We start from the raw sequence: 12,002 nt of genomic DNA, 5'->3' as shown, positions 1-12,002 counted from the left end.
GATGAGTAGCATTCCTAGTTCACATGGCAAAATCCTTCATGCAAGGAATGTTATGCTTAAAGCAACACAAAATGTTGCAATTGCTAAAGAAATTCAGCTCTCCAAGCCAACCAAGCTGTACCCAAAGATAGCCACATATCCCTTCTGCTCATTCGACACAACATGAGCAAGTGAAACATCAGGGCTGCCACTTGATGAAAGTAGCAATCAGGGCAGCAGGATTGTGCCCTTATCAGTTCAGTACTCCATAAATGCATAACCTGTTGCAAGTTTAGTGGAAAGCCTGAAGAACAACACATGGCAGACCTGCCATCTGAACGTCTTAAAATCTTAAAAATTTTGGACCCTGGTCTGTCACAAGCAGAAGCACCAGAGGAGGACAGGCAGAAAGCAAGCGGTGGGCCATCATGTTCTGCTGTATGAGTAGGTCGAGGTCATTGAGTTGATGGAGGCATTAAGTTGTATAAATGCTCTCAGACGCTTCTGTGTACTTAACAGGCCCTGCTAAACATCGATTGAGGTACCAATTTCATCGGAGCATGCAAAGAGCTTAGAATGGACAAAATGGTCCAGATGTACCTCAGTGAGCAAGGATGCAGCTGGGAATTCAACCCACCACACAGTTCTTAAATGGGAGGCTCAAGGGAGCACCTGATTGGCATTGCCAAAAGAATCTTTGATTTAATGATTCTGCAGCTGAAACTCGCTTAACACACAAAGTCCTTTGCACAATAATGGCAGAAGTTACTGCTATCATTAATGCATGACCACTCCTACCTGTGTCTGCAGACCCGGAACAACCATTCATACTTTCACCGTCAGTGCTCTTTACACAGAAGAGAGAAGTTCCACCTCCTCCTGGAGACTTCTCGGACAAGGACCTGTACACAAAGAAATGGAGATAATTCTGGCTCTTGCAAGTTCTGGACCTGCTGGAGCCACAAATATTTACCTTGCTTGCAACACAGACAGAAGTGGACAGTACCTCACAGGATCCTTCAAGTGGGAGCTCTAGCTCTGCTCAGGGACAAGCCTGCAATTATTGACCCATGGCCAGAATCTCTGCCATATTTCCTGGAAAGGATGGCCATGTAAGGAAGGTTGAGGTCACAACAACAACTGACTAAGGCAATATAAAACATTTTTACAGCCAATTGTGGAAGAAAAACTCTGGAGTAGGTAAAGGATGCTATGGCTACTTACATACTCTGAAAAGTTATCTCCGTTTTTTGAACCAAAAGCTGAGTTTATCCACTAACTTGTCTTAAACATACGTCATATGACCTGTTTTGTGGAATACCCAGGTGTTTGACTTACTTTAAACCCAAACACTATTAAACATAACCTTGGTTGTAAATATTGACAGAAAGTGAAAGATTTGCAATACAAATTGTCACAATGAGGACACTAACAAGTTCTTTTTAGCCCTCCCTGCTATGAATATGCTATTTAAATTAATGCAATTTCATAAGACAGTATTTTATATTCTTAATTTTGCTCTTGCTCTCCATTGGGTTGTACCCCGTCTGTTGTGATGACAAAAATAAGGAGTTAATGTTTTAGTCTGAGCTGTCTTAGTGGTCAAATATCAGTACTCATCAAAGTCAAAATGACTTAGATGGCCAATCAAATCAAAGACAGCAAGCATGAGTTCAAGTGTTATGCTTCAGTTTGCATGGGGCAGGAGAATGAAGGTGCAAGCAGCTAAATAATTAATCGTTATATCCTGTTACATAACGTAAAAAGGATGGCAGGCAGAGGTGGGACCAAGTCATTTATTTCATGTCACATTATTAATCACTAATCCACAGTCATCACTTAATTAGTCAACTTACTTAGACCAACACTATTTAGCAGAGTTGTGGACTTGATTCACATGATTCAAGACTTGACTCAGACTTGAGTCCCAAATTTGAGGACTTGGTATTTGATTCAAGACTGGCTTGTGAATTAAAAGCAATGACTTGGTTCTACCTCTGCTGTCAGGAACATCCAGTGATGCTTACGTTGAATGCACCTGATGACGTAATAACAACTTGCCAACTCGCAACTACAGATTTCACAGGTGAACTTGAACATAATATTTGAGTACACAAGTTATTTTAAACGCGTTCTGTGCACATTCTGGGAAGCTGCAGCATCTATGTCCTTTGTGTTACAGCACCTTTCAAATAAAAAATTAAGCCTTGCATCCTAATAACTTTACAAGTGGACATGTACTTTCAAAGGTAATTCTAGTCAGTACAATATCTGCAAAATTAGGAAGATTAATCTGTGATTTCCCTCCAAATGAGTACTACAGTTGCTTATGTCTGTGTGTGTGTGTGTGTGTGTACAGGGAAAATGTGGTGATAAAGTTGGATTATTCCCAGCTAATTTTGTGCAGCGAGTGCGTCCAGGTGAACGTGTCTGGAAGGTGACGCAAAGTGTCCATGGCAACAAAGACTTGGGCCACCTGGCTGTTAAAGAGGCTCAGGTAGCACACACACACACAAACACATACTGCTTATTAATAGTAAGTAAGGAAGTTCTTAAGTTGAGATATGGGGTGTAATTATTTCTATCTTTTGCTGTAGTTTTTCAGTAGGAAGTATCAGTTTACATTTTCCAAACATTCATTTTTCCATTAATTATAGTAATACAGTGAGATTTTTGTTTGCACAAGGAGTCTGACAACAGCCACTGCTCCACACAGAGATCTGATCTAATTATTATCCAGTCTGTCTTGAATAATATGAAGAAACAGACTAAAGCCCAGAGACAGACTAAAGCCCAGCTTACATTATGTGATTTTGACCACTATTTGGAAGAAGTGGCAGAAGATTTGGTGCACAGTCCTGCAGTGTGATGTCTCCTACCACAGACAACAATCTGTCACCATTTTTCAAGACAAGCCATGATCAAAATTAATGCTAGAGATTTTTTATATCTGCCTTAAGCTCCGGTGCTCACGGAATTCATATAATTTGTTGCATTTGCTCTGATAAACACTGGTTGTGCTAGTGTTTCCTGTGGGTGTATGGCACCGCTTAGATTATTCTTTTTAAAAACTGCACTATTAATAATAATAATAATAATAATAATAATAATAATGACTGTTTTAAGTGCCAGGGGAAGTGAATTCCAAAGTTTGGGTGCAATAACGGAAAAGGACCTGCCGCCCATTGAAGATAGACAGAACCTCCTAGGGTACACATGTTAGGAGAAAATTGTTAGCCTGAATGCAAGTGTAAGTTGCTTTGGATAAAAGTCTGCTAAATGCATACATTTAATTTAATTTAAATTTAACCTCGGTACAGAATTAAGTTCAGAATTAGAAGACTGGAGTGTGCGAGAAGGTATATAAGAACATAGTAGGTCAGAAAAAAAAGGAGGCAGCAAGAGCCTTAGAGGTGAGCAGAATAATTTTGTATTGCACACAAATAGATACAGGCAACCAGTGAAGATTAAATAAAACAGGAGTGATGTGAGCAGATTTTTTGTGGAAGTTAATAATATGGCAGCAGAATTTTGAATGTACTGCAAACGAATGATGGTCGACTGAGTCGAGTGGTAATAAATGCATGCACTTATGACACACTAATGATTCTGCATATTTTCTATTAAGAAAAGGACGAAGTTGTGCAATTCGACATAGTTGGAAAAAAAGCAGCTTTGGTGGAGAGTTTGCTAATGTGGTCACCCAAGGTTAGTGATGGGTCTAGAGTGACACCTAATGCCGGGTTTCCATCAAAACATTTGTACCGGGAACTTTTTTTCCCAGGAACAACCCCCCCACCCACCTCCCCCCAGACCTGTTGCTTTCTGCATTTCCACCGCGGTGTAAAGTACCGGGAAGATTAGCAAATAGACTCGTGACGTAGGTCTGCGCCCGTTTCTCACAACAAGGTACACTGATTTTGGACGTGCATCCTCGGTAGTTCAGACTTTGTGCATTCGACTTGGGAGTGTGATGTCTGCGATGACGCAAACTGGTAAATCTGCAAACAGCAGCGTACTTGATAACTTCAGTCAGCTGACCATGGCTACTGCAATTTTCCTCACTGTACATTTACAATAAAATGAAATAGGATATCAAATACCACTGCCTCCTTTCGTTTCCATTTAAGCATAATAACAGCTGCAGAAATGTACTTACTTCAGGGAAATGTGTATATATACAGTCATTATTATGAAACGAAATATTATATAAATTTGCCTTTTTTATTTTAATTTTAACATATAGATAAACTGAATATAGACCAAAGATAACCTGTTAGATTTACCCAAAACAAATTATATTTTATGTCTAACCACAAAGGAGACATCAGAGCCAGCGGCACATATCAGAAGGTCTAGCCGAGAGTGCTCTTGGTGGATACATGAGGACTGAGCTCTCACTGATCGCGTGGAGCTCACGTCTCTGAGATCGGCGAAACACATTTTTAAATAGCCGCTGTCTTCATAAATAAACCACAGATTTGACTTTTAAACAACTACATTCTCGCCTGAAATACTTTTAAAATTACATTTCATGACACAGTAACAGTAATATTTTGAAAATGATTTGAATAAATGGTGGTTGAACTCAACCAATGCTGCATGAACTCAACCAATCAGGATGTTTACCGCCCAGGTCCTGCCACCGAAAGTTCCAGAACTTTGAAAAAGTACTACCTTGCCAGCAGGGACTTTCTGAGGGGCATTTTTTTACCCATAACTTTATTTAGTTCCTGGTTCCTTCGGTGGAAACACACCAAGTACCAGGCCAAAGTCCCTAGTTCCTGTGGTGGAAACGCGGCATAAGTTTCTAACAGTAGCGGATGGAAAAATAGCACAGTCAATTACTGAGCAGTATTAGAGCAGACAGTGTCAACAACATGGATGTTAAAATCACCAAGTAAGATTACCTGCGACGACACAGCAAAGGCTAATGTTAATAATTGACCTAGTTCTGAGAAGAATTCAGTTTGTTGCTTGGGTGGTCTGTAAATCAGTATAACTATGAGGGGATGTTTTAAACTACCCTTCATAACCATAAACTCAAATGTCATAGTATTAGGAAAATCCAGTGGGGTAAGTTCTATGGAGACCACCTCCTTTGCCAGTTGTACAAGGTTTAGATAGATACTGATATCCAGTTGGGGTAAGCAAATTCAGATGCAAATAGTAATATTGTGATTGCTAAGTCTCGGTTAGAAATAACATATCCAGGTTATTGTCAAGAATTAGTTAGTTTATGTAGGAACCTTTATCCGAAATGGAGCAACAATTAAGGAGAGTACAGGGTTTCTTCACAATGCTTCCAGCGGGGGTAACGTTATCCATGGAGTCAATCCTAGTTGTGTTGATAAGTGTTTGCAGTGTTCGACAGTTCTTTAGAGAACGTTTCAACAGAGCCCTGTTGCTAGACCAGACGCACGGTACAATACTGAATGTCCTTCAAGATGAGCGATGTAAATAACGCGGGCGACGAATGATATCAAGTGTACGAAAGTGTTCGTACGTCACGGGGTCAAGACGCAGGTGCCCATTTAGAGCCTTTAGCTCGCAGGGCGTATATCCAATTTCCATGTTGGGGTTAAATCCAATAGTGACTAAAAAATTATAATGAGCCTGAGTTATTGACGTGAATGCTATTGCAATGGGAATGCCAGCCATCAGCAAAACCACGTTAGCCAGAACCATAATCATTGCAGCATCTACAAAAGTTCACTGAGAGGAGGGCTACCCGACCAGACAGTAAGCCAGTAGACCAACTGACAAGAAGAGTGTCCAATAGATGGAGGATAGAAGAGGTAGAGGGCTGGCAGTAAACTGATGACTAAAAAAGTTCCCAGCGGCAGCAAAACACGCCACGTTGAAGTAAGGAAGTAAAAAACAGACCACAGAGTAGTATACACGAAATCAGAGGGACTCACAGCAGATCCAACAATTGTCCGAACAGTAGCCCAATAACCCAAAACGAAAAAAGAAGTCCAAGACGGTAGTCCAAAAAAAGAAAAAGGACAAAATAAAACGCTAACACAGATCGTAACAAAACAAACAAACAGCCCAGCATGGAGCGGCAGCCAGACGCACACAGCATACCCACAACCGGAAGTGAAGTCAAATGGGGAACACCTCTGGGGAATCTCTTCTATTGAGAGTTTTCATTTGCTTTCCATCACTGACTGCCAGTTATTTTAACGCAGTTTGCATTAAATTGGTCATATGATGTTGCTAAAAAGAACATTATTTTGTGTATTTGGTGTAATCCAATGTGTTTGTTGTTTAAGGTTCAAAAACACATTATTTTCCATATACAGGTGCATCTCAATAATTAGAATGTTGTGGAAAAGTTAATTTATTTCAGTAATTCAACTCAAATTATGAAACTTGTTTATTAAATTCAATGCACACAGACTGAAGTACTTTGAAGTCTTTGGTTCTTTTAATTGTGATGATTTTGGTTCATATTTAACAAAACCCACCAATCCACTATCACCTAATCAGCTAATAAACTCAAAACACCTGCAAATGTTTCCTGAGCCTTCAAAATGGTCTTTTAGTTTGGTTCACTAGGCTACACAATCATGGGGAAGTCTACTGATCTGACAGTTGTCCAGAAGACAATCATTGACACCCTTCACAAGGAGGGTAAACCACAAACATTCATTGTCAAAGAAGCTGGCTGTTCACTGTGTGCTGTGTCCAAGCATGTTAACAGCAAGTTGATTGTAAGGAAAAAGTGCGGAAAATATTCACAACCAACCGAGAGAACAGCAGCCTTATGAGGATTGTCAAGCAAAATCGATTCAAGAATTTGAGTGAAGTTCACAAGGAATGGACTGGGGCTGGGGTAAAGGCATCAAGAAGATGGAGAAGCTAATAGCCCAAGTTGCTTGAAGTCCAGTGTTAAGTTCCCACAGTCTGTGATGATTTGGGGTGCAATGTCGTCTGCTGGAATGTTACAACGTGCAATGTTGTTCCATTGTGTGTCCATTCTGCACCCATTTACCAAGAAATTTTTAAGCACTTCATGCTTTCTTCTGCTGACCAGCTTTTTCAAGATGCTTATGTCATTTTTCAGCAGGATTTGGCAGCTGCCCACACTGCCAAAAGCACCAAAAGTTGTTTAGATGACCATGGGGTTGCTATGCTTGACTGGCCAGCAACTCAGCAGTTCTGAACCTCATTTAGAATCTATGGGGTATTGTCAAGAGGAAAATGAGAAACAAGAGACCAAAAAATACAGATGATATATACAGGTCCTTCTCAAAAAATTAGCATATTGTGCTAAAGTTCATTATTTTCCATAATGTAATGATAAAAATTTAACTTTCATATATTTTAGATTCATTGCACACCAACTGAAATATTTCAGGTCTTTTATTGTTTTAATACTGATGATTTTGGCATACAGCTCATGAAAACCCAAAATTCCTATCTCAAAAAATTTGCATATCACGAAAAGGTTCTCTAAACAAGCTATTAACCTAATCATCTGAATCAACTAATTAACTCTAAACACCTGCAAAAGATTCCTGAGGCTTTTAAAAACTCCCAGCCTGGTTCATTACTCAAAACCGCAATCATGGGTAAGACTGCTGTCCAGAAGGCCATCATTGACACCCTCAAGCAAGAGGTTAAGACACAGAAAGAAATTTCTGAACGAACAGGCTGTTCCCAGAGTGCTGTATCAAGGCACCTCAGTGGGAAGTCTGTGGGAAGGAAAAAGTGTGGCAAAAAACGCTGCACAACGAGAAGAGGAGACCGGACCCTGAGGAAGATTGTGGAGAAGGACCGATTCCAGACCTTGGGGGACCTGCGCAAGCAGTGGACTGAGTCTGGAGTAGAAACATCCAGAGCCACCGTGCACAGGCATGTGCAGGAAATGGGCTACAGGTGCCGCTTTCCCCAGGTCAAGCCACTTTTGAACCATAAACAGCGGCAGAAGCGCCTGACCTGGGCTACAGAGAAGCAGCACTGGACTTATGGACAAATTTTGCATGTCATTCGGAAATCAAGGTGCCAGAGTCTGGAGGAAGACTGGGGAGAAGGAAATGCCAAAATGCCTGAAGTCCAGTGTCAAGTACCCACAGTCAGTGATGGTCTGGGGTGCCATGTCAGCTGCTGGTGTTGGTCCACTGTGTTTTATCAGGGGCAGGGTCAATGCAGCTAGCTATCAGGAGATTTTGGAGCACTTCATGCTTCCATCTGCTGAAAAGCTTTATGGAGATGAAGATTTCATTTTTCAGCATGACCTGGCACCTGCTCACAGTGCCAAAACCACTGGTAAATGATTTACTGACCATGGTATTACTGTGCTCAATTGGCCTGCCAACTCTCCTGACCTGAACCCCATAGAGAATCTGTGGGATATTGTGAAGAGAAAGTTGAGAGACGCAAGACCCAACACTTTGGATGAGCTTAAGGCCGCTATCGAAGCATCCTGGGCCTCCATAACACCTCAGCAGTGCCACAGGCTGATTGCCTCCATGCCACGCCGCATTGAAGCAGTCATTTCTGCAAAAGGATTCCCGACCAAGTATTAAGTGCATAACTGAACATAATTATTTGAAGGTTGACTTTTTTTGTATTAAAAATATGAACCTTTATGAACCTTCGTTCAAGCAGGTATATCACTTTGACTGCTACTAAAGCCCGTACCTCCTTTGGTCGTCTTTCTTTCCAGTTCTCCACTGTTAACGACTGGAATACACTTCAAAAATCTCTGAAGCTTGAATACATTGTCCCGTTATCCACATTCAAATTATTATTAGCAAACACATTGTCAGACCATTGTACATGCTAATCCCAGCTCACACTTTAGTCATTAATATATGTGTTTGTACATTTTAATATACCATGGCAGTCTTTGTCTGTTTGATCTGATGTTTGATCTGTTTTGTCTTGTAATTTCATGTGTAACTTTTGTACCTCAACGCTTTTATCTTGGCCAGGTCCCCATTGTAAATGAGAAAGTGTTCTCAATGTGCTTACCTGGGTAAATAAAGGTAAAAAAAAAAAAAAAACACTTTTCTTTTATTGGTCGGATGAAATATGCTAATTTTTTGAGACAGGCATTTTGGGTTTTCATGAGCTGTATGCCAAAATCATCAGTATTAAAACAATAAAAGACCTGAAATATTTCAGTTGGTGTGCAATGAATCTAAAATATATGAAAGTTTAATTTTTATCATTACATTATGGAAAATAATGAACTTTGTTATTTTTTTGAGAAGGACCTGTATATTGGTCTTATGAAGTAATTCTAATTTGAATTGGTGGGTTTTGATGCACCTGTAATGAACATTATTGTTTCTCCATTATGCTCCGCCATTCTGAAACATGTAGATTTTTACAAAGCCCATCGTTCTTGAAAAGTGAGGTGTGCTCTGATTGGCCAGCTATCCAGTGTGTTGTGATTGGCCGAATACCTCAAGCATGTGACGGAAATGTTGGTCCCCTTAACAGACTGTAATGACTGTGTGACTGTCTCCCAGCATGAAGAGACTCAGTCCAGCTGTTCTGCTCATGCACATCCCATAATTGAGAGTGTCAGGCATGTTTATAAAACGAATAATTTGTGGATTAGTGAGTACTAGAGATGCGAACCATTTCAAATGATTCAGTTTGTTTTGTTGAACTGGCTCAGCCGGTTAACTAAGAAGAACCAGTTAAATAGAAAGATTTGTTCACAATCCGGACATCAGATGAGACAAAACCAAGAAAAAAAACATTACAAACTAGGCATTTATTGCATCCAGTGGGGGCATATTTACTGATTATAATGACTTAGACTGTCATACTTTTTTGTTTTATTCTTTTGAGAGGTGATTAAATATTTGCAGCCATAAAACAGAAATTGAAAGGCATGTGCTGTAGTTCTATAGATTTTTTGGTCTTCGAGCCAGTCAAGTCACTGAAAGCTATCAATTAGCGCTAATCAGATACTTTTCATGATAGCCAACATTTCAGCCTTGCATATAATGCAGCTCACAGACAGTCATTGAATATGTATGGGATGATAATTCAAAACTCCAGACAAATTTTCTTGCACGCACACATTTTTAACACATCTTGTCAGTTGTCAAATTTTACAACTGAACAACATTAATTAGAAAACAGTGTGTCAGTAATGCAAAATAAAAGTTAAAGGCAGTACATCATTGAATATAGTGATCTCATCATTCAGCTCAGTTCAGTTTAAATAGTATCGGTGCAATCATTTGCTATAAAGTCAACAATATCACTGTAAATTAAGTGTCCCCAACTAAGCAAGCCAGAGGCGACAGCTGCAATGAACCAAAACTACATCATTGCCAGAATGGAGAAAAACCTTGGGAGAAACCAGACTCAGTTGGGGGGCCAGTTCTCCTCTTACCAGACGAAACCAGCAGTCCAATTCCAGGCTGCAGCATAGTCAGATTGTGCAGAAGAATGATCTGCTTCATGTGGTCTTGTCCGAGACAAGGCCTTTACATGGGATCTGTATAAGAGAGAAACAGACTAATATTAGCATAGATGCCAATCTTCTAATGATGTAGCAAGTACATCTGGTGATATGGGAAGTGTTCCTGGTTCCCGTTTACCTAATTAATGTAGGTTATTCCAGAGTTTATGAGCGAAATAAGAAAAGTATCTGCCGCCCGCAGTTGATATTGATATTCTAGGTATAGTCAAATTGCCAGAGTTTTGAGAATGTAGCAGACATGGAGGACTATAATGTAAAAGGAGCTCACTCAAATACTGAGGTGCTAAACCATTCAGGGTTTTACAAGTAAAAAGCCAGATTTTAAATATTTGATAGGGAGCCAGTGCAGTGTTGACAGAAATGGGCTAATGTGGTCCAACTTTCTGGTTCTAGTAAAAACTCAAGCTGCTGCATTATGGACTAGATGGAGTTAGATTTATTAAGAGTACAGATGAGATCAGACCTCCGTGTGGAGCATTGGCTGTTGTCAGACTAAAATCTCACTGAATTATTACAATTTATAGTAAAACTGTTTGGAAATAGCTGTCAGTGCAGATAGCCTTGTCGGCACTTGTGCTGAAATGAGGTCGCTGCACTCAGGCTTCCCGAGTTCAAATCCTGAATGGCAAATCTGTCTAAATCTGTGTAAGTGAGCACTTCTCCTTTGCCAAGATAATCCATCCATCATTAGACTTCATGATTATTGCACAGGTGTGCCTTAGACTGGCCACAATAAAAGGCCACTCTAAAATGTGCAGTTTATTACACAGCACAATGTCACAAAAGTTGCAAGTTTTGAGGGATCGTGCAAGTGCCATGCTGACTGCAGGAATGTCCACCGGAGCTGTTGCCTGTGTTTCGAATGTTAATTTCTCTACCATAAGCCGTCTCCAAAGGCGTTTCAGAGAATTTGGCAGTACTGTAGGCCATGTGCAACCACACAATCCCAGTACCTCCACATCCAGCATCTTCATCTCCAAGATCATCTGAGACCATTCACCCAGACAGCTGCTGCAACAATCGGTTTGCATAACCAAAGAATTTCTGCACAAACTCTCAGAAACTGTCTCAGGAAAGCTAATCTGCATGCTCATCGTCCTCATCAGGGTCTCGACCTGACTGCAGTCCATCGTCGTAGCCAACTTGAGTGGGCAAATGCTCACTTTTGATGGCGTCTGGCACTTTGGAGAGGTGTTCTCTTCACGGGTGAATCTCTGATTTCACTGTTCAAGGAAGTTGGCAGATAGAGTGTATGGCATCATGTTGGTGAGTGGTTTGCTGATTTCACCGTTGTGGATCGAGTGGACCATGGTGGCGGTTGGGTTATGGCATGGGCAGGTGTATGTTATGGACAACAAACACAGATGCATTTTATTGATGGCATTTTGAATGCACAGAGAAACTGTGATGAGATCCTGAGGCCCACTGTTGTGCCATTCTTCCACGACCATCACCTCATGTTGTAGCATAATAATGCTTGGCCCCATGTTGCAAGGATCTGTTTACAATTCCTGAAAGCTGAAAATACCCCAGTTCTTGCATGGCCAGCATACTCACCAGACCT

General features: G+C 40.6%; 1 protein-coding gene and 1 long non-coding RNA gene across 4 annotated transcripts in view; one reads left to right on the top strand and one right to left on the bottom strand.

The window, feature by feature from the left end:
• Positions 1–12,002, bottom strand: part of LOC132145718 (uncharacterized) — a 383,521-nt gene that overhangs the window by 126,375 nt on the left and 245,144 nt on the right. The window lies entirely within an intron of this gene.
• Positions 1–12,002, top strand: part of LOC132145714 (SH3 and cysteine-rich domain-containing protein 2-like) — a 95,917-nt gene that overhangs the window by 81,320 nt on the left and 2,595 nt on the right. For 2 of the 3 annotated variants that reach the window (XM_059556938.1, XM_059556937.1), the window contains one exon: positions 2,339–2,476. In XM_059556938.1, coding sequence (XP_059412921.1) covers positions 2,339–2,476 — 138 coding nt within the window. Of the gene's footprint in view, positions 1–2,338; positions 2,477–3,607; positions 3,688–12,002 lie in introns of all 3 variants that reach the window. The other variant, XR_009434500.1, reaches the window with a different exon arrangement.

The sequence above is a fragment of the Carassius carassius genome, chromosome 8, assembly GCF_963082965.1.
Source record: "Carassius carassius chromosome 8, fCarCar2.1, whole genome shotgun sequence".
NCBI classification, from domain to species: Eukaryota; Metazoa; Chordata; class Actinopteri; order Cypriniformes; family Cyprinidae; genus Carassius; species Carassius carassius.
The sequence above is the reverse complement of the archived record's forward strand: the minus strand, read 5'-3'. Positions and strand labels throughout refer to the sequence as shown.